The following is a 22,984-nucleotide window of genomic DNA, read 5'->3' on the forward strand; positions in this document are numbered from 1 at the left end:
ATAAATTCTAATAAACTTTTTAAAATTAAAACCGACGCATCAAACTATACGATCAGAGAATAACTAAGTTAACGGGATAATAACGAGAAACCGTACCCCGTCGTATTTTTTTTTTAAAAAAACTAACTAAACTAGAACTTAATTATTAAATTTATAATAAAGAATTAATAGTTATTATTAAAACTTTTAAAAAATAAAGGTATTATTTAAATAATATAAAAAAATTAATAAAAATTTATATAAATTATAAAAACTTTATTATATTTATTATTAATAAAAAATTAAATAAATAATAAATACGATAATTAAAATTCTTATCGGAATTTAATTTTACCATTATCTACCGGAAAGGTAGCGATAACGGCAAGGCCAACGCCCTAAGCCGAAAACTAAACCATTAGCAAGATATACTATTAAAAACACGTACGATCCTCACTTACGACAAAGATAAAAACCTAATACCATCGCGATATATCTAAGCTACCTATAGGGTATAGCTTCACGAAAAATAGATTAAGAAATTTAAGGAATATACCCCTAAAAATACCGACTTTATAAGTTAGGATAAACTTAGGTACCACCACAATAAGATCGACATCCCCGAACAGTACCAAAATAAGTTCATTAAGGAATTTTATACACACCCCGCCCATAGATACCAAGGAATTTTTAAACTTAAAAACGAATTAATAAATAATTCGATTATAAGAATCTTAAAAAGTAAGTAGCCAAAATAATTAACGAATATAACCTCTATAATAAAGCCAAGGCCGTATAATACCAGCCGTATAAGGAATTATAACCTATACCACCGCTAAACAGAGCTTAAAAAATAATCGCATTAAACTTTATCGTTAAACTACCACCATCCGAGGAATTAATAATTAAAGTCAAGTACGATAACGTATTAATTATTACCGATAAACTTATTAAATATACTTACTTCTTACCCTATAAAAAAGTAAATAATACGGATAACCTAATATATACCTTTTTTAAAACTATTATTAATTAATACGGATTACCGGAAATAATTATCTCTAACCGAAATAAATTATTTACCGCTAAATTTTAAAAATCCTTTATAATATAACTTAAAATTAAACACAAATTATTTATAACTTATTACCCGTAAACCGATAAATAAACCGAGCGTATAAATTAAATATTTAAATAATACCTATAATATTATATTAATTATAAATAAAATAATTAAATATAATTATTATTTATAATATAATTTATATATAATAACGTAAATAATAAAACTACGTATATATTACTATTTAAAACAAACTACGGATTTAACCCCGACATTATTCGAACACTATTAAAAAGAGAACTAATACCGATAATAACTATTTAAATCGAAAAATTAAAAAAACTTTAAATATTATTATAAAAAAACCTTATCTTTTTTTAAAATCGAATAAAAAAATAAGCCGATAAAAAAAATAAAAGGACTTATTTTAAAAAAGGGAAAAAAGTTTATTTTTTATAACGAAATATTAAAACTAAATAATTTAGTAATAAACTAGACTTTAAAAAGATTAAATTATTTAAAATTATAAAAGTTATTTTAAAAATTAATTATTAATTATTATTATTTAAAATAATACGGATATACCTTATTTTTTATATTTTATTATTTAAATTAGTATTAATAAACGTAAAAATCGAAATATAATTAAAAATTAAAATAAATTAATACGAATATAAAATTAAAACTATTTTTAATAAAAAATAAGTCGAATAAAAATAAAAATACTTTATTAAATAAAAAAAATACTTATTAAAAAATAATACTTAAAAACTTAAAAAATATTTAAAAAACGTTATTAAAAAATTTCGGAAATTTAAAAAATAACTTTAAACTTAATTAATAATAACGGTTTTAATAAAACGTTAAAATATATCTCGTTTTAATTAAAAAAAAAAGCCCGATAATAATATAAAAATAACTTTAAACGACGGTTTAACCGCTACTTTTTAATAAGCCTCCTCCTCGGCTTCCTCCCGCTTAACACGTTCTAGCTCCTCCACACTCGAAACACCGCAACGGATCGCGCGTATCATCTTTTCGAACTAAAGCTTTTTTTACTTCCGAAACAGCCGAACTTTTACGGTAACACGCTTTAGCTCCTCCTCCGCCGTATTTAAATTACCTTTTAAATAAACGTAATTATTATTAATAACTTATAATTAAATAATAAAAAAACCTTATATATTATATTTTAATTAATTATATTTAATATATAAATTATAACGGGATAAATCGAATAAAAAAACTTCGTAATTTAAAAAACCGTAAAACTTATAATAAAAATAAAAAAATATAATAATAAACCGTTAAATAATAAAACTTAAAACCTCGTTATAACGATTAATTTTTAAATATTTAAATATATAACGCTTTTTAATATAATTAAATATTATAATAAATAAATATTATAATAAAAATAAAAAAAAGAACTTATTAAAAAACTCGGAAAAAATAAAAAAATAAAAGTATTTATAAAACTTAGCGTTTTAAAAATAAAATAATTAAAAAAAAAAGGATAATATTATAACCTAGCTTAATTATACGGCTTAAACTTATAAAACTATTAATACGGAATTATTATACCTTAACTAAGCTATAATATTATTAATACCGATAAAATTATTAACTATACTAATATAAACTTACTTATACTTCGTAACCGATTACCGCTTAACATAATACCGCCCCGAGTAATTATAAGATATATAAATATCCTTATAAAAAAAAAATAGAGGTTACGTAACGGATTTAAGAATCTAGGGCAGATCTTAAAATCCCGCGCCGGATCTAAGAGATCGGGATAAATCTACGAGATCTAAAAAAATATGACGAATTAATAAAAAAGGGATTAAATATATAACTATAAACGTTTTTTATATATTTTATATAAATATTTTTTATTTTAATAATTAATTTAAATATTAATTTAATATATTAATAAAATATAATATTTTAACGAACTTATTACACTTTTTATTAAATTTTATAATTAATTAAAAATATTATTTATTATATTAAATAAATATACTCGTTTATACGTTTAAATACTTTCTCGTTTTAATTAATATAAACCCTAAATACGTTTTACTAAGTTTCTTTTAAACCTTAATAACCGTTCGTTATACTTATTTATATATTAGCGTAAAACCGTCTCTTTACTTTTACTAATTTATAATTACCTCGTATAACTATTAATTAGTATTAAATAAGCTTTTTAATACGTACGTACGTTACGTAAGGGTTAAGACGGTGCTTATATTCTATCTATCTCTCCTCTATTTATTAACTAGCGGAAAGCCGCCAGCGCTCACCTTCTCGTACGAGGGGCTAATAATCCGTGCGTCGTACGCACGTGACGCCCCTTTCAAGAGGTGCTGGAAGCCCCTGGAGTGGCTGTTCCAACACATTCTGTGTGCTCTGGCTACCAATGAAAGGGGACATCGAGCAGCAGTCATCTTCTCCCGATCGCGACTAGTTCATCAAAATCAACCTCGGTTAGCTGTTCGGCAGGCCTGTTGCGCAGTCAGGCAAAGGTTTTTGAAAACGCAAGCCCTAATCATGCCCCCCAAAGCCCGTCGCACGCCTACGCCTACCCCACATCTGCAGGGTAGGCAAACACATCCCGATCCTTCTGCATAGCAAATTGGAAACATCGCGGGAAATGATTCATTTTGAAATTTATGGTGCTCTCCCTCAGTCACTACTGCGAAAAAGCAAGTAGTAGCACGCCTTAGACACATCTATTTAGTTATAATATTCCTCTAACCAACCACGCAGGTCGCCAATGCTCGGGTACTCCAGAAATAGGCTGCCCGAGACAACGACGCCTAGCTGCTCGCGGAATTTCTCGGCAATCACAAGGCTCATCAGGGAGTCGATACCTAGGTTCGCAAAGCTAGCGTCGTCCACCAGCTCTGAGAGCTCGAGCGCCGACTCCTCGGCAATGATGCGCAGCGCCTTGGCGGTAGTTGTGTCCGCCTCCGCCAACGCAGCGTCGTCCACAACCGGAACGGCTACGGCGGCTTGGACAGGCACAGGGCCAGTAGGCTTGGGTTCAGAGATAGCGGTCACCGCGATTGGTTCTCTGATGGCAGTGGTCGTTCTGCTGGTCGGGGCCGTGGCTACCACCGATTTGGCCATGGCAGCGGCAGCAGGCTTGGCGCCATGTTGAGCCAGGGGGCGCCTTGGAGCCATCGGGCGCAGAGAAGAAGCGACTCAGCAAAATACGGGGATAGCGGCGGAACTGGATGGCGCCGACCATGCCGACGATCTCTCTGGTGTCCCGATCCATGATGTAGACGTCGCCCAAGAAGACAGAGCCGTCCTCGGGCGTCGGTAGCATCCGGACGTACGAGCGGTAACGGCCGCCTGCGACAAGCGAGCGGGCAAACCGCATTGAGCCCCAGCCCGGCGTTACGGCGAAGCTGTTCTTCGTATCTGCGGCGTCCGACACGTTCATGACGAAGCCAGCGAGGTGCGCCACGCTGTCAATGAAATGTGGCGGCACTGTCCACGACCCGCTGCTGCTGCCAGTGTACAGTTCCACGTCGGCAAAGGCCTCGAGCTCATGCATCACCACGGATCGCATACCGCGGTACTTTTGCGCGTAGTCGACCAGGTTGGTCGCAAACATGCGGTATGCCATAGCGTGGCTCAGGCGGTTGGCGACACCGGAGGCGGCGAGGCGCTCCAGCTCCGCAACCCTTCCCTGGACCAGGTGCTGCAGGGGCCGCCAGGACTCGAGCCACGTGGTGGCGTCGGCGGTGAAGTAGAGGGTTGCGCTCGCGAAAAATTCGTCGGCTGCGATACCGTCGGCGCCGACATTATACCATTTCATCTCGGCCGTGTTCCCGTCGATGTTGGGAGTGGACAGGGCAACCTGGATCAACTGAGGCTTGGACGCGTCGTTGTTGGCGACGAGGCCTTTGAGCACCTCCAGATTCGCAACGTTGATATTGACTTGTTTACTCTTGGGCTTCAACTTGCTGTAAAGATATTCGCCAAGTGTATATGCAATATCAGCATGGATAGACTACGAACGAACAGAGGTTAGTAGCGGACAAGACGCTGATACCGTGTGGGACGAAACTTACAGAAGTGACTACCCCTACGCCATTCATCTTGTGTCCCCAGGCAGCCGCACGGAAATCGGCCTGCCTAAGGTCGGATTGCATAACGACCAAGCCTGATGATCCATCGAAACGCTCTTCGACAATACGCTGCACCGTAGAGGTACTAAGATTAGACACCGACGCCGCCAGAGGAGAGCTACCACACCCTCTTAAGGCTGCTTTGCTCTTTTTCTCTTCGTCGTAGAAGGTGTTGCCCTTGGTGAGAGCCCAGTCCCCATTATATTGAATCCAGTACGTCTTATCGTTCCAGCCGTAAGTCGGCAGGTCTAGCAGGTTGAGGCTCCTTTCGAACGGCGCGTGCAGCTCCTGCCAGTGGACCTTGGCGCCGGCGCAGTGCAGAACGGCCAGGGCCTGTCCCAAGGTCTGCCAGTTGCTCTCGTCACGGCGGAACGTTGGAACAGCGACCATGGCGGGGGCTGCGGCATCGGGAGCGGCAGACGACGGCGCGTACTGCAGCGACGACTTGACGAAGTTGGTGCACACGGGATGGGGCCCGATCTCGACCCAGACCGTGTCTTCATCGACGGCGCCGATCTTCCGGGCCGCCTCGAGGGCCCCGAGGAAGTTGACGCTCTCGCGCGTGGCGCGGCGGAGGTATTTCGCGTTGAGCGCCTTGTCGTCGAAGACGATCTTACTGAGCAGCGGCGAGATGACGGGGACTTGCAGGGGCTGGAAGACGACGCCGGCGGCGACCGCCTCGAAGTCCTCGAGCACTGGTTCCGTCTGCGCCGAGTGGAACGCGAACGAGACGTCCAGGGTGAAACACTTGTAGCCATCCTTTTCCAGAGCGGGGACGGCCATGTCCATTTCGGCCGCGGGCCCGCTCAGGACCGTGTCTTTTGGCCCGTTGACGCAGGCGATCTCGTAAGGGATCTTGTTACCGCCGCCTTCCTGGCCGTCGCCGATACTCTCCTGGACCTGCTCCAGAGAGGCCCGCACGGCGACCATCTTGTGGGACCCGGCCTTACATCTCGCCTGGAGCATCTGAGCCCGCTTGCCAACGAGGAAGATGGTGTCGCTGGCAGATAGGATTCCCGCGCTATGCAGAGCAGCATACTCCCCGAGGCTGTGGCCGATGACGATATTGGGCTTGACTCCCAAGGTACCAAGGTATCTGGTCAGCGCAATCTGGGAGCAGGTCTGGGCGAGTTGGGTAATGACTGGGCTGTGCTGGAAGTCCTTTTCGTGACTTCCGTCAAGCACAGGGATAAAGGAAGGAAAGCCCTGGCTTTGAGCGATGCCGTCTAGGTGGAGTATCTGGGACCGGAAGTACGGCACCTCATGGAAGAGCTCGAGGCTGTATCTGTTGGCAAGACGGTTAGGAACGATGGGTATGAGACTGTGCCAAGGCAAAGTAAGCGGGACTCACGATTTGAACGATGCTCCTTGCCCAGTGAACGAAAACGCAATCGAGACGGAACCGGTGCTCGGAATAGGCTTGTGCGTATCGACCTTGGCGAGAGCGGCGGCCAGCTGCTTCTTCACCTGGGCCACATCGGAAGCCGCAAAGGCGACACGGTGGTTGTGGTGGTAGCGGCGCGCGGTGGTCGTGTAGCCGAGGTCGGCCACCGAGGTACCATCGGGATTGGCATTTACGTGCTCCAGCATACGCTCCAAGTTTCTCCTGAGGGAAATCTTGCTCTTGGCACTCACGGCGATGACATGCGCGGAACGGGGATCCGCCTCGGTCACGCGCCTAGGCCCCGGGCCGTCCTCGACTACGATGGTCGTGTTGCCGCCGGCGGCGCTGAAGTTGTTCACTACCGCGATGCGCTTCTTCCCCTCTGGACGGGGCCATGGTGTCTTGTCGTACGGGATGCGGACGTTCCGTTTGTCCAGGTCCTTAAACCGGGGGTTTATGCTGTTCTTGATGCCGACGTGGGGTGGGATCGCGTTCTTCTGCATCATCAAAAGCACTTTGAGGAGAGCCGACACGCCGGCAGCTGCTTCGCTGTGCCCGATGTTGGACTTGACGGCACCGATATAAAGAGGATTGCTCGCCCCACGGCGTTTCGTCAGCGGCGCAAATGTTTCCGTGACTGACTGCATCTCTTCGGCATCGCCGGCTTGGGTGCCCGTGCCGTGCAGCTCGACGTACCCGACATCCAGGGGATTAATGCCGGAACGGGCCAAAGCCAGGCGGTTGAGGTAGGCCTGGTGGCCAGCATGTGGGTGGGTAATAGAAACGGCCTCAGCCGAGTGGTTGGTACCGGCTGCGGTAATCACGCCCAGAATTCGGTCGTTATCGGCAATAGCGTCCTCTAATCGTTTCATAACGACAGATGCGATAGCATCAGCTCTACAGTAACCATCGGCCTCTGAGTCCCATGTCTTGCAAGCGTTCGGCGTCTTGGAAAGGAAGTGGCCGTTGCTCAAGCCTGCAAACGCATCCGAGTTGGTCAGGACATTGGTACCACCGGCGACGGCCATATCAATCTCTCCATTCCAAAGCGATGTGCAAGCAGTCTATATAGAATATCAGAACCCCGGCCAGAGAATATATTTGGACATACTGACTAACCTGGATTGTGGCTAAGCTGGACGAACAAGCAGTATCAATACTATAGCTGGGTCCGGAAAACTTGAGGAAGTAATTGATACGTCCGGGACCGAAAGCCCGACACCCGCCGGGGATAAAATAAGTACCGACTTCCTGAGCCGTATTCACTTCACGGTAATCGTCGCTGGCTTGGCCATAGAAAGTGCCGATACGATGCAAGTCCGTGGCCGCGGTACGGTTAGCAACCTGTCACATTTATCAGTAAGCAGCAAACTGCATTGCACCGGGTTGGATGACATACTATGGGCGAGTTAGCATCGTGTTCGAGACGAAGTTTACTTTTGGGTGAGACGGGGTGGAGGGGCGGTTTGCATACCATAACCTGATCTTTCCAGTGCTTCGTAGGCCGTGACCAGCATCAACCTCTGCATAGGATCTGTCTGCTGAGCCTCACGGGGTGACATGTTGAAGAAGCTACACTCATCATTAGCTCGTTTCCACCACTCGATGTGTCGAGGACTTCTACTCACGGGGCGTCGAACAGGCCTGGCTCATCAATGAAGCAGCCATACGGCGTCTGGCTGGTATTAACCCGCTTCCCGGTGGGATCGTAGTGGCTGTCGACGTCAAATCTGTCTGCCGGGATCTTGCGGTGGACATCCAGGCCCTTCTCGAGTATGTCCCAAAGCTTCTCGGTGTCAGTCGCACCACCGGGAAGCCTGCACGACATGCCCACAATGGCAATCTTGGATTGCATGGAACCTCTGAAGTTGGGCTCGTCGGAAACCTTCTCGTGGATCCAAGGGATGAGCTCGGTGGACGAGATCTTGATACCCGAGACCTGTTGCGTCAAAGCGCTAATGGTATCGTTGATAGGCACGGATACACGGAAGTTCAGGACCTGGCACTGGACGACCTCGGTTTCTCGTGTGCGCTCAATGACGTAATGGACGACGTTGTCCCACTCGATCTGCTGCGTCAGAATCTCGCGGATGATGTGTTCGAACAGCTCGCTCGCGGTGCCGGGCTGGGGCTGAAAAGGCCGGCCTGAGCTGGTGGACAGTACTGCACGTCGCGGCGTGACGACGCTGTCCAGGTGCTCCATGGACGGAGTGCGCACGATCGACTGTACATGATCTTCGGTGTATATGTGGCTCGCATGGCATAGTCCGCTGAACACTGGCAGGGCAATATGCTTGCGATCACGGAAGTGCTCATCCGAACGGAAGAGGGCTTTCAGCCGTGCCGGCGGGCCACTGATGGTGACCGAGGTTGCGCTCTTAGCACTGAGGAAGATCTTACTCGACTCAGGGGTCGTCTGATACTTGGCGTTAGACAAACGGTCATTTTCGAAATAGAAGAGTGCGTGGCCTTACCTCCTTTTGCTGGATTGCGTCCAACGCGTCCTGGGCTTCTTCTGCTGTCATATCAGGAAGCACATATGCCCAGGAATCGGGAGTCTCCTCGGGATTGCGAGGCTGGATGATCTGTGAAACATCGTCCACGAGAACACCAAGGCGAAAAGCTTGGCGAAGGACCTGAGCTCCAGTCTGCGCCAGGTCGGACACGGTCGAGGCGAGCGCCAGTGCCGCCGAAGCCAGCAGACCCAAACCTAGACCTGCCAAAACGGTTTCCTGTCCGCTACCGTCCAGGATCTCGGGATTCTTTTCACAGTGACTGGTTCCTCATCAGCGAAATGTGTCTTCTTGGGGTTTACGGGCTCAAACTCACCCGATGAGGGCTGCAATCTCGACGGTGCACAAAAGGATGCCATCGATAGATCCGCTCAATGGGCCTTGGCGCAGGTCGGTGAACTCGGCAAAGTTCAAGACGGACTCGAAAGGTGGGATCGAGGCTTTGAGCTCTGTAGACAATTGGCGCACCTCATCGCGCAGGGCCAGAGTGGCCTCCTGGAGAAAGAGAGCCAGGTGAGGATGGTCTCTTTCCTTGCTGTGCTGAAGGAGTTCTCTGAAGAGGGTCTGCAGATCGTCGTAGGGCAGTTCGTTGCTGAAGTAGACAAGCTGCATCTTCGAGGAGCTATCCTCCGAAGAGGCGGAGCGAGAAGGCGTATAGAGCACCATGGTCGATCATGAGCAGTTCTGCGGGGATAAGAAACCTCGGTTTCTGCTGCTATGTGAAGGTTGCAGGTGAGGAAAGGGGAAATGTTTGCACTTTAGCACTTCTACTATATGATATATAGTGACCGTTCTTGCCAAATGCTCTAGGGTTGTCAATGTATCGATGACCAATCTACCCCAGCCAGGCTCGCTAGCACCTGGGGATTGACCGACCCCGACGACGGGATCACCGTAGGCCGCAACCAAAGATCAAACCTTCAGTGGCCGGAACCCGACGTAGTCCACTACACTTAGTAGGTGTGGGCTCAGGAGCTGACGCAGCAAGCCCGAGAGGCGGTATTGCTTGCCGATGATGCCTAGCCAGGGGGGTGCCCACTCCGATGCACATAAGATACCGAATCATCTTGGTCCATGCAAGATGCTAACTCGACATGGTTGTCTGAACGACGAGCTTATTTATTTGTTGATGCTAGTTGACCGTACTCGTGGCGATTATGCCTAGTGGTGTTGTGAGGTGCTCATTGATAATGTTTTTCGGGACCTGCGTTTCATTGCACCATCACGCAGCTTATAATTCATGTGGAATACGGATTTCCTTTATAAGATAGGCATTGTAGATTCCAAGTGTCTAAAAGTCACTTCGTTCATGGCTCTTTGCGTGGCGAGTCCTCCATTGGCCATCTTATGGTTTTCAAATGTCATATCTAGAGCATGCTTAATCCAGTAACAATCCATCGTCTATATGGCCATGTAGCTAGCTCATTTATTCTCCTCGCCGTTCCGCAGCCCATCCGACATATCCTCGACATCGCCGAAGAAGACGTGAGGGTCACCCAAAACCCAGACGATATGAGGTTTGAGACCAGCAACCTTCCAGACGCCGTCAAGGTGGCGGAAAGGGACGGTGCAGACGCCGTGCGCGTTGGCGTGGGCCACCTCGTCGACGCACTTCTGATCACGCCACTTGACCTTGGCGACGCGGATTTGGAATGTTGCCTTGACCTCGTCGGCCGTCTTCTCCCACTTGGCCACGCCCCCAATCAGGTGCTGAGTTGTGACGACCAGGTGGTTCACATCGGCCGTTTGGACGTATTGCTCGCTAGGGACCTCGAAGGCATCGTTCTTGACATCACCGTAGTCCATCTGTTGTACCAAGGAAAATCATGCCTTGTCAAAACTGACTACTTGACAGGGGTAAAGTAGGAGAGGAACGTACGCGCAAAGTAGGGGCCACACATTTCCTCAGACGGTCCCAATCTTTGGTGTCGTGCGCAACACACCATTCAAAGAAGGCATCTTGACAATCGAGAGTTTCTGTTGTGCGGCCAGATAATCAGTGCACACGACGGCCGAAACAGAGGTCGAGGAGGCAAACCTTCTAAAGTGGGATAGATCTTCATGATGGGCGTAGTTGGACTGGAACTAACTGATGGGACTAAATGGGTTGGTGACAACTTCGGGCTCAGCAGCAGAAACCACGGGCTTGCCGTATATACCTCTCCAGACTCAAACCTTGCGGAATCCGACATTTGCGGGTCACCGTTGAACCTGCAGGGTTCCGTGTCTTTACGTAACCCCGGGGGTTGCTGCGGACTTCGGGAAGTCAAACATGGGGACGTGCTTATGCGATGCATCTTACTAGTGGCTGTTGGATACAGCGCTTACTCGGTTGTGTGCCAAGTAAGCCATTTTACGCAGCGTCTGCTTAGTTTGCCACGTTCTCATCTTCCTCTTGACCTACGGTAGTTAATGCGGCTAACCTGAGGCATTCAACCAATGGCTCACGAATCACGCATGTCACGCTATTCGATTCTTGAACTGAACTAGTTCCTTATACTAGACTCTTCCCATCTTCCAAAACCCTAATGCAATGGCTTCCTCGAGTTTAGATAGGCATATCACATAATTGAAGACATAACTACCTAGTGAATAGATGGCAAGCAGCGTGAACAGAAGAGACACAAAGGTAGATAAAGTCGAATAGGTCTGAATCAAGAATCAAATTGTATCAAGAAGTATATGTATGCTACCAAATTGAGCAACCAAAATTCTCTTGCTATGATATCCTTGCTTCCGTGTCAAGTTACCAATCCCCACGACGGAGTCTGGTCCTCGGCTCCCCAACAGGCTCCAACCGCTGCTTGTGGAAGGCTTGAGGTGCCAGGTATGAAGTGATGTCGAGGGTGCCGTCGCTCTTGAACAGGCAGCTTACAAAAGTCTGAACGCCCTTGCCGCCGGCCGCACTGGGGTGGGGGGTCAGCTCCTCGAGAGCCTGGCGGTAGCGCCCGGCGTGGGCGCCGCGGCCGCGCTCCTCCATCCAGCGCGCGAGATTCTTGCCGATGGTGGCGTCGGTACCGCCGTAGTGGCGCGTAGGCACGTACACCTTGATTTCCGGGTGCGGCTTGTTGGGCGCGATGTCGAAGTGGTAGACGTAGCCCGACAGGTACTTGGCCAGCTCGTCGAACTGGCGCGCCTGGGCCTCGGCGTGCCACGCCTCGGGCTGAATCTCCTGGTCCTGGAGTAGTCGGCGTCTACGCACGCGACGGCGTTGACGAGGGACCGCAGCTCGCACAGGCTCTTGTCCATGTGGGGCGCGCGGATCCGACCGCCCAGGGTCATGATGTCGCGCACCGACGCGAACGAGGTGTGCGGCGTCTGGAAATACCACTTGATGCGTGTCTCATCGAGCGGCTCGTTGTCGTTGGCCACCGAGTAGGAAGTCAAGAGGGGACCTTCCGGGTGGTTGAGGAGGAAGTCGTGCATCATGTTGAGAGCGGCGTTCTGGCCGCCCGGTTGCACACTACGGATAGCCTTGACATAGTCCGGGACGGGCATCAGGCTGGTCTGGCCGAGCTTGCGCGGGACAAAGTACGACTTGGTTGCGACGCGGTCTTTGAGAAACTCGAAGCCGATGTGGACGCTGGTCTTCATGTGTGCACCAGCCGCTATCTCTTGAACGTACTTGGAGTTGTCGTGATCGTATAGAATGCTCATGAAGTGGTCGAACAGAGCCGTGTCAACTCCGGGCATGCTGACCGACAAGCGGTGCAGCAACTCACGTGTGGCCTGTTGGTTCAAGGGATCAAGAGGGCTGCCAGCAAAAGCTCCAATTGGCTCTGCAATGTATCGAATCTCGGGGTCTTTGGAAGCCGTGTTCCATTTCCACGAACACTCAATGGGAGAGCCGTCGAGGGTGATCAGGGATCTCCATTTGGGCAGCATGTTTGCTGCCGTGGGGCGCGGGCCCAGCGTCGGGACCTGTGATGGGGTGAGTGAAATTCATCATGGACAGACTTTCCGGGCGTGTCATGACTTACAACCCATTGATGGTGGAACACGAGGACCTCCAACTGCCTTTCTAACGTATAGCCTGCTGCGTCCAATAGGACTGCGAGCTGGCGGCCGTGGAGCTGCCACCAGAACTCACTGTCTGCGTCACGGGGCGGCAGACACTGGGACAGGCGCTCCCATGCCTGGCCATTGGCCTTGGTCTTCTGGGTCCCCAATGTGCCATTAGTGCTGGCGATGGTGGTTTCAGTTGGAGCCATGGCGTAGAGATTTGAAAACAATGTTCGGTCAAGTGGAATAGTTCTTTTCGCAGAGCTGGGAGAAGAGTGTATTTCGCGGATGCCGTTGAATTTATCCAACTAGTTCTCCGTCAAATAAATTCTTGGGAAATGATATCGGGGCATGTGGAAAGTTCATCGGCCACCGATAAGTGTGTATTATGTGTGTAATAGGTGATGGGATTATGTAATCCCGGTATGTTGATTGACCTTTGCTTGCGGAACCCGAGATTGAGAGATTATGATAGGTAGCAGTCGGGTCGGATCTCACCTAGACTCCGTGGAGATGTTATTGGCTGCTGCTGATGTGAAGTTCTGCTCGTTCGGTCGACGGAAAGGTATGAGATTCCGATAAACTGCCTTTATTTAACCCTTATCGCGTCTTTTTGAACCTCAGTAATAGCTGGTACCACACTGCATCACTCTGCTCTCTAACCATCTTGCCACTCTCTTGCATTTACCTGATAAAATCACCACCATGTTGGACCAGATGGACCTTCCCGCCTCTGTGCGAATCATCGCACCAGCCGCCATTGGCCTTTTTCTCTTTTATTCTATCGCGTCTACATTTATCGCGTGGAACCGCCTCCGACAATTTCGCGGCCCTTGGTTGGCGTCATGGTCGTACCTCTGGCTCACGCATGCCGTCATGAAAGGTGCCGTGCCCAAGCTCTCCGAGAAGGCTCGAAAAAAGTATGCAAACGGCAGCCCCTTCATCCGCATCGCACCAGACATGCTGCAAACGGACAGCCCCGAGGTCCTGCGGGCTATCAATGCTGTACATTCGGGCTACCGCAAGGGCGACTGGTACCATAGCGCCAAGGTAGACCCCGAGTACGCACAACATGGTCAGCGCAACCGAGGTCGGTATCCACGACAAGATCAAGGGCATGGCAGCCGGTGGCTACTCGGGCCGCGAGGTGCCTGGTCTTGAGAGTGATATCGACGGACAGATCGAGTCTCTCAAGAGGCTTATCCGCTCCAAATACATCTCCACCGACGACAAAGTGGCTGATGCTCTTGACGTGGCCACGAGCGCTCAATACTTCACCGTCGATGCCTTGACCAAGATTGCCTACGGTGATGCGTTCGGATACTTGATTGAAGACGACGATATCGGTGGTTACATCAAGACTATGCAGCAAGGGTCTGTTTTTGCTGAGCTCTGCACCGAAATTCCTTGGATCCGTGCCATCTTCTTCTCCCAGACCATGACCCGGTGGTTTGGACCCAAGACTACCGACAAGGACGGAATCGGAGCTCTGATGAAGTAAGTGCATCACCATTCCCTCCCTGTCACTCTGGCGAGCAAGGCTAAGAGAATCGCTAGGCGGGGCCGAGAAGTCGTGAGCCCCCGATTCGGCCCTGACGCCAAAGACCACAAAGACATGTTGGTAAGAACAGGAAAATCTGAGCCCCCGAACCGAATTAACTGTTACTCTAGGGCTCATTCGGTGCGTCATGGTATGACGAAGCGACAATGTGAGATCGAGGTGCTGTTGCAGCTCATCGCCGGCACCGATTCTACCTCCAACGCCATCCGCAACACCCTCCTGTGCTTAGTCTCGACCCCGCGGGCGTACCAGCGCCTGCAAAAGGAGATTGATGACGGCATCGCCGGGGGAACCATCTCGTCGCCCATCACCTTCGCCGAGGGCAAGAAGCTGCCTTATCTGCAGGCCGTCCTCTTCGAGAGCCTGCGCTTGTTCCCTTCCCGCGTTCGGCAACCTGCCCAAGGTCGTGCCCCCCGCGGGCGACACCCTGGCGGGCATCTTCGTGCCGGGAGGCACGCACATCGCTGTCAACGTGCCCGCTATCATGCAGCACGAGCCCACGTTCGGCGAGCACGCCGAGATGTTCATTCCCGAGCGCTTCCTCACCGTTTCGGCTGATAAGCGCCGCGAGATGGAGCGCGTTTCGGATCTCAACTTTGGCTACGGCCGATACATGTGTGCCGGTTACACGGTTGCAAAGATGGAGCTGAATAAGATCTTCGTAGAGGTTAGTATCGGCCTGTTCTTTTGCCTTAGCACCAAATACCTGTCGACTCAGGTATGTGACCGGATATTAAGTACTGACGATGAGTCATAGCTTCTGCGGGAGTTTGACTTCCAGATCGCCGATCCGGTGAATCCCTGTAAGCAGTATCAAGGGATTCTCTTATCCCTGGAAGACTTGCATATGCGAGTTACCTATAGAGACAACATCAAGCAATAGTAAGCGCGCCTCTCCTGCATTGGCAGTTCTGCTTGTCACATGGAAAATGGGGATCGACTGTTCACTCCAAACTCAAAGTACAAACGCAATTATGAGATGGATGTACAAGTCGTAAATGTATTTCCTTTGACCCGCCCTAAAGACGGTACGACTTTGGTCTTCCTACAAAACACAAGTTGGAAAAGGATATGCATGTATTGCAAGTCGAGAGACGATGGCTCTTTGTCAATAGATTTTCTTTCCTTGGGCTAAGTAGGATAATCAACCCCCAATCTAGATATCTACTTATTCAGCATATGACGACGTAGCTCTGGTGACTAGAATGATTAGCGTAATCGTACTCCCTCGGGCCTTTGATATGGATGACTCGAAATAGTCTCTCTACGACAGATACTTAGGATCCAAACCCGAGATAACGGTTGACTGATGTAGGATCCAGCCAGATACTCGGCTTACCTGGATCCTATCTCGGGGCTTATGGGGCCTTACTATCGGGACAAGTGGGTACTGCGGCGCAAGTGGGTACTGCGGCACAGACGGACATTTCCAGAAATTACGGACATAAGCCTGATTTCCGATGAATATGATTCGGACAACACTGATATTCCGCAGCGAGAAAGTCACTTACTATCCGTTTGATGTCTGGATACTTAAAAAGAGTGGAGACAGTACTAGACCTCATATCATTTCGGCATAGATCAAGGAACACTTCCTAGTGTCCCGAGCAATATTCTCCCAGCTGTACTGGTAGTCCAAGTCAGCCAAGTCCATTATGGACTTTTGGAAACCCCATTCGTCCTGAAATCGGTAACTGATTGCAGCGGATATAGCGAGGGCTATGAGGTTTGCTCCAGAAACAAAGACCGGGGTCCGAAATCATATACACGCTCGGTCTGCAAATTGTCTCGGGCATTCTTAGAGCAGTATACACCGCAAAGATATGGAGGAAGGACGAACCTCATACTTCGATTCTCCGTGTGACGAGGAAGAATATCCTAGAGCCCGTTAAGTTGGCTATGGCTACAAGGATGTTCGAATATAAGAGAATCTGGATTATGTAGGTTTGGCCTCGGGATCTACTTTGGTGACCTCGTCTCATGGTCGGGGTTTGATTACATCGTGAGATTTGGTTATATTATTTCATAATGAACAGCCATTCTCCAGAGCATCAAACATGAATCAGATATGCTCATGAGTAAAGTTTCAAGTGATGTTTTAAACAGTACAGCGCAATCATGAGCTCCACGTCGAATGAAATCCCAGCTCGTCCCGAGGTCGACACAGGCAACCAGTTTCTCTGCCTTACCATATGCGGTTACAAACGCCCCGGTATGAGTGAGGTCGACTACAGGAACCACATGACCAAGGTATCAGCTCCTATGACTCAAGACCTCATGGTGAAATATGGAGTGAAACGGTGGACAATGGTAAGGCTAATCCCCTGTGCCACGGTGAAGCAGCATCTTGGCTCCTTACTGACAGATTGCCACAAGATACACAATAACACCGAGACGCGTGCCCTGATGGGTCGACTGTTCGATCAGCAAATGACCAACCTGGCAGACTTCGACTGCTTCAGCCAGGTTGTCTTCAAGGATGTTGATGATTACAAACGGATGAAGGAAGACCCATGGTACAAAGAGCATCTGACTGGTGACCATGTGGAGTTTGCCGACACAAAAAAGAGCATGATGACGATTGGTTGGATCACTGAATTCGTCCGCGATGGTGAAGTGGTGGACGGTTTCAGGGACTGTTAGTTGCTTTTACAAGTCTGCTATAGAGATGAATAACCGTGGACCGTAGACCGCGGGCCAAGTTCGGAGTTCCGGGAATGAAGCGGCCCTGTGCCGAATACGAATCACGTGCATAAAGTACAATTGCCATAAAAGATACGAGTAAGATATAAACCAGGATGGGTCTCCTTTAGCTAATCCATCTCACCTAACTCTCAAACTCTCTTTCTAAGGTAAAGTCTCGCCCCAGCAACGAAAGGAAAATAGAAATGGCTTCGCGCTCCATTGGAACACAAACCACGGCAGTGGTCGCCGGATCGATCTTATCTGGTAAGCCCTTATCTCTAGCCATCTAGTTGTGCGCCGAGTCTTACTGAATATTGGTGGAGGTGCCATGATGTCGCTCTCGGGCATCGCTGTCCCCGTCCTCCTGGAAGCGAGCAGAGACATCCCACAGCTGGCCTACGCATGGACCCGCATGTATCACTACGGCCACCTGGCACTGCCCACCATGGGCGTTGGCACCTGCCTGTTGTATCTTGTCTCGGCTTACCGAAGCCGGAAGGGTCGGGCTACCTTGTTCGCAGCCGCCGTTGCCACCGTGGCCATGGTGCCCTTCACGTGGGTCTTCATGACTCCAACGAACAACCAGCTGTTTGGGTTGGAGGCGGCGGCGGCCGCCGGTACTACTGGACTGTTGAGCTTGGACGAAGTGAGGGACCTGATCGTCTGGTGGAGCCGCTTGCACATTACACGGTCGCTGATGCCCCTACTGGGCGCCATGCTCGGTGCGACGGAAATCGTGTCATCATGAGCCGCAAGATTTTGCTGGAAGAGAGTCATGTAGTAGATTTTGAGTTAAAATCCTTTCATTATCTAACATATCTGATTTCCACATTCATCACCTCAAGCTAAAGCCAGAACACAGCCATGATCCTCGGTCTAGTTCGCGATTGATTTCTTGCGATCCTGTTAAAACGAGGCTCCAGGACTATGAGCGAAGAATTGGCTGTTTGAAGAGAAGAAATTCTAAGCTAATTTGAACACTGAGAAGTGAATATCAATGTGTACAGGCAGGTCAGGTGACTATTATCTCAACAAATCTATTTATGACGTAGATCCAGAGCCATTACTGAGACCCCTGGGCCGTTTTTCGATCCCCAATAAAGCCGGTACCGGCAGATTCAACTCATGAAGCGGCCCTGCGATGCTCTGGAACATGGGCATGGCGAAAACCTCGTTCACCCACTCGGTCAGCCGAGGGTATGCTGGCTTCAACACCTGGTGGAGAAGCACGTAGGCTCCCTGCAGCATGGCGACGGTGAAGAGATCCGCGAGCGTCAGCTGGTCCCCGACCAGGTACCTGGACTTCTGCAGCTGCTCTTCCATCAGCTGGCAATCGCGGCGCAGCACGCGCAGGCAGTCTTGGTCATCCATTCGTACGTCGATGGGCTGGCGGATCACCGGTAGGATAATTCCCCCGATGGCGGGCAGAAGATCTCCGTTGGCAAACGACATCCATCGAATCACGCTGTAGTACTCTTGTTGTGTAGACCCCTAGGAGCTTGGTACTTTTGTCTTGAGAAGTAACTTTTCACACAAAGGACACAAGGGCCTCAAATTAGCTTTCTAGATGCGATGAGCAAAGATACGAACGGGAATCCTTACTGTACAAAGCGATGGGTATGCATTCAGTCAAGACATAACCGTCACTGCCTCTGAACACGGGAACCTGACCCAAAGGATTCACCTTGAGAAGCTCTTGGTGACTTTTTGGATCATCCCGATCATGGTAAGTAATGTCCAGCGAGAGACCCTGGGCCTTGGCAACAGCGAGTATTGCTGTGGTCCGGGGGTTAGGCTATGAGCCTCACGATAGGTCAGACTCAGCCTGTATATGAGAAGAGCTGGTGGGAAATTCAGTACATACGTTGCGTGTATAGATGGTACCAAATACCATGATGAAGTTGTAATTGTTTCGTAGGCGGTGATAACGGGTAGGTTTGCGGCTAGGCCAGAAGCTGCTTTGGTTGGCCAAGTGTCCCGTGATCTATTGAAGCATCGATACTGGAGTGTACTTGGAATTATGCGCTCATCTCTAGATATAGTTGTGGTAGGATGCAGATAGGTAAGGCCCTGGATTTCGGCGTTGGTCTCTGTCAGGTTTTCGCCTCCCCCGAAGCTTGGATTAGACGACCAGGGCTGACTAAGCGGTAAGATAGATATCTGACAACGTCGGGACATGTGGGGCTGGTCCATTTTCTCCTAGTTTTCCTCTCCTCCCCTTTGTCTTCTCGGATACGGCTTCAAGGGAAGACGGTGCAGTTGCTTTGCTTACGTTACGTGACACATATGCGACTGACGGGAACAGGAATCAACATAGTGAAAAGAAAATTCTTTGTGAAACGAAAAATACTCTACGCGTAAAAGTGAAAAAAGCACATCTAGATCTAGGGCGATATCGCATACCACCTCCGCTCCCCACGTTGAAGTTGAAAGGCCACCTTTCCATCCTCGGCCAGCTTGCGGAGAACCTCTTCCATCAGCGGTTCGACCGCCATGGTCCGGACCTGGGGATCGAGCTCATCCCCGTGCATCTCGGTGACCAGCTGCTTGACAGTGACGCTTGCTTCGGGATGCCGGGGACCGCCGGGCACTCTTTTCTGGATTTTGGCGAGGGCCGCCACTACCTTGGCCTCGCGGCGCGCCTTGGACGCTAGCTCCAGCGCGATCTTGCGCGGCAGGTCGAGGATGGGCAGGCCGTGTGCCGGGTAGCCCACCCTGCACCCGTGCGACTCCATGGTCCGCAGCGAATCCATCCACGTGCTCAACTGCTCGACCGCAGCTGTGCCATGGCCTAATACGTTATCCCCGGTGAACTTTGATCAATAAGGTCAGCCTTGAATCCCACCTCGTGAATGAACTGCTCAACATACCATGGCATTTTCCTCTTCGAGAATGAAGCACATATGATCGTTGGAATGGCCCGGCGCATGGACAGCTCGTACTGTTGCTCCTTCGACCTTGAAGACTTGGCCGTCAACGATGGGTTTCTGAGAAGAATTGGGAGTGTGCTTGTAGATAGCACTTTTCAGATCTGGGTACAGGCGGAGAAGGTCAGGTAGGCCGCCAGTGTGGTCGCCGTGCCAATGCGTGAGCAGCACATGGGATAGCCCTGTTTCCTTCTCTTCCAACGTCGAGGAGAGGATCTCTGCCCACTCTGGAATCCCTTGGGCCGTGTCGATGATCAGTCTCCTGGCGCCAGTCCCTACAATGTACGTGTTCGTGCCTTGGAGAGTGAACTGTAAAGCCGTGGCCCAAGTTAGTCATTGTACGTAAGTTGATGATAAGAAGTGTTGATATACCTTTCCGGCATTCTGGCCGAGTACCCTCAACACGCGAGGAGTGATCTGCTCAACATCGGCAATCTCGGGTAGTCTTGATGTCTGGGCCTGCAGATAGTCCTCGAAGGCACATATGTTCAGAGCCTTGTTGATTTGCTTGTACCCCCCCTTGAGCTCCTTGGTCTGGGTAGCCACGACAACTTTGGCAGCCATGACGGAGATGAGACGGTTGATGTTGGGGAGAGATTGAAGCCTTTCCTGGAAGGAAAATACCAAGGTAGACAACCAACGGATCTTGACTGGCTGGGGATGCACAAAACTGGCGACTACCCTTTCCCGCTTCTCATGGAGATTTCAAATATGAACTTGGAAGCCCGATGACCACCTAGGAAGTTCCGGACGCCGAAAGGGTTGCCACCCCTTCCCCGAAGAACCCCTGCAGCTACGGTGAATGTGGCAGGCGGCTTATGCGAGACTGGCCTACGGCCTTTGAATAAGCACTACTTAGTATACTCCTTTTCACCATGACTGCGTGGTTTTGGGAGGACTCAGCCCATACTGTTGGTCCTTTTCGTTATCTAGAACTTTGCCACTTTCAAATTTAGTCGCAGTTTTATTCGCCACAGACAAGGCGCCATGCACCAATTCGGGGTCAACATCCCTGGAGACAGGCATGAGTTCGATCCAGAGCTCTGGGCTGCACCGGGTAAAGCGAACGGTGTCAAAGCCAGACATTTGAACAATGGTACTGAAGACACTCACAAGCCCAAAATGCCCCAACGCCACCCTGAGACCAATGTCGATGTGCTTATCGTCGGCGCGGGAATGGGTGGTCTCATGACCGCTCTGGAATGTTGGCGGAAAGGGCACAACGTCGTGGGCATTCTGGAACGCAACCAAGGCCCAGTCTATTCAGGTACGTATACATTCACCATGGACTGAGACCCGCCCTGTCTTATATGAGTACGCGTAGGGGACATCATCGCCATCCTGCCGTCCGTTTTGTCGATCCTGTGCCATTGGCCAGATATGCAGAGCGACCTTGAGCGAGACCAAGTCCACGTCGACCTCACATATGAGACCCACGAGGGGAAACATATTTACGGGCCCACGCCGCCTTCATTCAACGACCCCGAGCACTTGGATGGTAGGAAGGGGCCTAGGCCTGCCGCAGCGCAGATTCGCCAAAGATTCTTTCGAATGTTCTTGCGGCAGGTGGCTCGATTAGGGCTGCGCATCGACTATGGCTGCCAAGTTCAAGAGTACTTTGAGGATATGCATGCCGCCAAGGGTGGTGTGGTCTTTCTCGACTCAGAGGGCCAGAGATCCACCCGTATCGCGGATGTGGTGGTTGCGGCCGATGGCCTTCGCTCACGCTCGGAGCTGTTGATTGCCGGCAAGTATGAGTCTCCGAGGTCGAGCGGCATGTCCATCTACCGTTGTTCATACCCGACCAAGCTGGCCATGGCAGACCCCATCGTTCGCGAGCGTTGGGGCGGCGGCGATGGCAGCGACGGGGTTGCAGGTACTGGTGGTAAACCCAGAGCCGACCAGGTAGCAGAAACTTCAGAATCGTGGGAGTTCTGGCTGGGGCCCGGCATGTACATGGGTATCTTTATGTCACCCGAGCTTGTGGCGTGGGGCTTCACTCCGCGCGAGCAGCCCGAGGGCGACGACGCGACCGAGTCGTGGGAGCCCGATGTGGATCCGAACACTGTTGCCGACATGATGGAGGCGGCAGCTCCCGACTGGCACCCCGCCGTGCCCGCCTTGGTGCGCACGGCGCCGAAGGGCGCCGTGGTGCACTGGCCGCTCCTGTGGCGCGACCTGCGGCAGAAGTGGACGAGCGCGGGCGGCCACGTGGTGCAGGTCGGCGACAGCGCACATACCTTCACGCCGACGTCTGGTAACGGCGCAACGCAGGCGCTAGAGGATGCCATCAGCCTCGCGACGTGCCTGCAGCTCGGGTCCGGCCGCCCCGCCACGGCCACCAAGATCTACAACCTGCTGCGGTACGAGCGCGTGAGCTGCGCCCAGAAAATGTCCTTTGTCAATGCCGAACTCAAGACGGCGACAAACTGGGACGCCATCTGGGCCGAACCCGCCAGAATCCGCACGCGCTTCCCCCAGTGGATCTTCCGGCACGACCCGGAGGCCTACGCCTACGAGAAGTACGGCCAGGCGTTCGCGCATCTCGTGGCGGGGGCCGAATTTCAAAACACGAACACGCCGCCGGGCCACAAATTTAAGCCTTGGACCATCGCCGAGGTATACAGCGAGATAGAGAAAGGAAGGAAGATGGAAGATTTGCTAGATGGAGATTGGTCCTAGCCTGCCTCAGGATAGATTTACCCGACATGTGCGGAGA

General features: G+C 49.8%; 9 protein-coding genes across 9 annotated transcripts; 4 read left to right on the forward strand and 5 right to left on the reverse strand.

Moving 5' to 3' along the window:
* Positions 1-3,787: 3,787 nt before the first annotated feature.
* On the reverse strand, positions 3,788-9,756 carry PG994_012467 (Type I Polyketide synthases (Type I PKS); the record flags this gene model as incomplete). Its single annotated transcript, XM_066863876.1, has 10 exons — positions 3,788-4,226; positions 4,288-5,075; positions 5,137-6,472; positions 6,545-7,641; positions 7,697-7,921; positions 7,960-7,975; positions 8,015-8,149; positions 8,206-8,993; positions 9,052-9,352; positions 9,407-9,756. The coding sequence occupies 10 exons, from the start codon at positions 9,754-9,756 to the stop codon at positions 3,788-3,790; spliced, it is 5,475 nt and encodes a 1,824-aa protein (XP_066712986.1).
* A 756-nt stretch (positions 9,757-10,512) lies between these two features.
* On the reverse strand, positions 10,513-11,153 carry PG994_012468 (scytalone dehydratase; the record flags this gene model as incomplete). The annotated part of the gene is made up of 3 exons (XM_066863877.1): positions 10,513-10,896; positions 10,970-11,067; positions 11,129-11,153. The coding sequence occupies 3 exons, from the start codon at positions 11,151-11,153 to the stop codon at positions 10,513-10,515; spliced, it is 507 nt and encodes a 168-aa protein (XP_066712987.1).
* Positions 11,154-11,836: 683 nt separating this feature from the next.
* PG994_012469 (uncharacterized protein) lies at positions 11,837-13,301 on the reverse strand (the record flags this gene model as incomplete). Its single annotated transcript, XM_066863878.1, has 3 exons — positions 11,837-12,247; positions 12,298-13,011; positions 13,071-13,301. 3 exons carry the CDS (start codon positions 13,299-13,301, stop codon positions 11,837-11,839), a joined length of 1,356 nt encoding a protein of 451 aa, XP_066712988.1.
* A 496-nt stretch (positions 13,302-13,797) lies between these two features.
* On the forward strand, positions 13,798-15,536 carry PG994_012470 (cytochrome P450 monooxygenase; the record flags this gene model as incomplete). Its single annotated transcript, XM_066863879.1, is given in 5 exon segments — positions 13,798-14,153; positions 14,173-14,589; positions 14,764-15,037; positions 15,057-15,371; positions 15,411-15,536. The coding sequence occupies 5 exon segments, from the start codon at positions 13,798-13,800 to the stop codon at positions 15,534-15,536; spliced, it is 1,488 nt and encodes a 495-aa protein (XP_066712989.1).
* Positions 15,537-16,771: 1,235 nt separating this feature from the next.
* On the forward strand, positions 16,772-17,296 carry PG994_012471 (uncharacterized protein; the record flags this gene model as incomplete). Its single annotated transcript, XM_066863880.1, has 1 exon — positions 16,772-17,296. The coding sequence occupies one exon, from the start codon at positions 16,772-16,774 to the stop codon at positions 17,294-17,296; it is 525 nt and encodes a 174-aa protein (XP_066712990.1).
* Positions 17,297-17,669: 373 nt separating this feature from the next.
* PG994_012472 (uncharacterized protein) lies at positions 17,670-18,086 on the forward strand (the record flags this gene model as incomplete). Its single annotated transcript, XM_066863881.1, has 1 exon — positions 17,670-18,086. One exon carries the CDS (start codon positions 17,670-17,672, stop codon positions 18,084-18,086), a length of 417 nt encoding a protein of 138 aa, XP_066712991.1.
* A 293-nt stretch (positions 18,087-18,379) lies between these two features.
* On the reverse strand, positions 18,380-19,232 carry PG994_012473 (uncharacterized protein; the record flags this gene model as incomplete). The annotated part of the gene is made up of 3 exons (XM_066863882.1): positions 18,380-18,829; positions 18,975-19,133; positions 19,203-19,232. 3 exons carry the CDS (start codon positions 19,230-19,232, stop codon positions 18,380-18,382), a joined length of 639 nt encoding a protein of 212 aa, XP_066712992.1.
* Positions 19,233-19,722: 490 nt separating this feature from the next.
* PG994_012474 (uncharacterized protein) lies at positions 19,723-20,829 on the reverse strand (the record flags this gene model as incomplete). Its single annotated transcript, XM_066863883.1, has 3 exons — positions 19,723-20,151; positions 20,209-20,574; positions 20,638-20,829. The coding sequence occupies 3 exons, from the start codon at positions 20,827-20,829 to the stop codon at positions 19,723-19,725; spliced, it is 987 nt and encodes a 328-aa protein (XP_066712993.1).
* A 423-nt stretch (positions 20,830-21,252) lies between these two features.
* PG994_012475 (FAD binding domain protein) lies at positions 21,253-22,947 on the forward strand (the record flags this gene model as incomplete). Its single annotated transcript, XM_066863884.1, has 2 exons — positions 21,253-21,532; positions 21,590-22,947. The coding sequence occupies 2 exons, from the start codon at positions 21,253-21,255 to the stop codon at positions 22,945-22,947; spliced, it is 1,638 nt and encodes a 545-aa protein (XP_066712994.1).
* Positions 22,948-22,984: the final 37 nt, after the last annotated feature.

The sequence above is a fragment of the Apiospora phragmitis genome, assembly GCF_038363925.1.
Source record: "Apiospora phragmitis strain CBS 135458 chromosome Unknown utg000010l:1.0-9815664.0:1.0-9183399.0, whole genome shotgun sequence".
Classification (NCBI taxonomy): domain Eukaryota; kingdom Fungi; phylum Ascomycota; class Sordariomycetes; order Amphisphaeriales; family Apiosporaceae; genus Apiospora; species Apiospora phragmitis.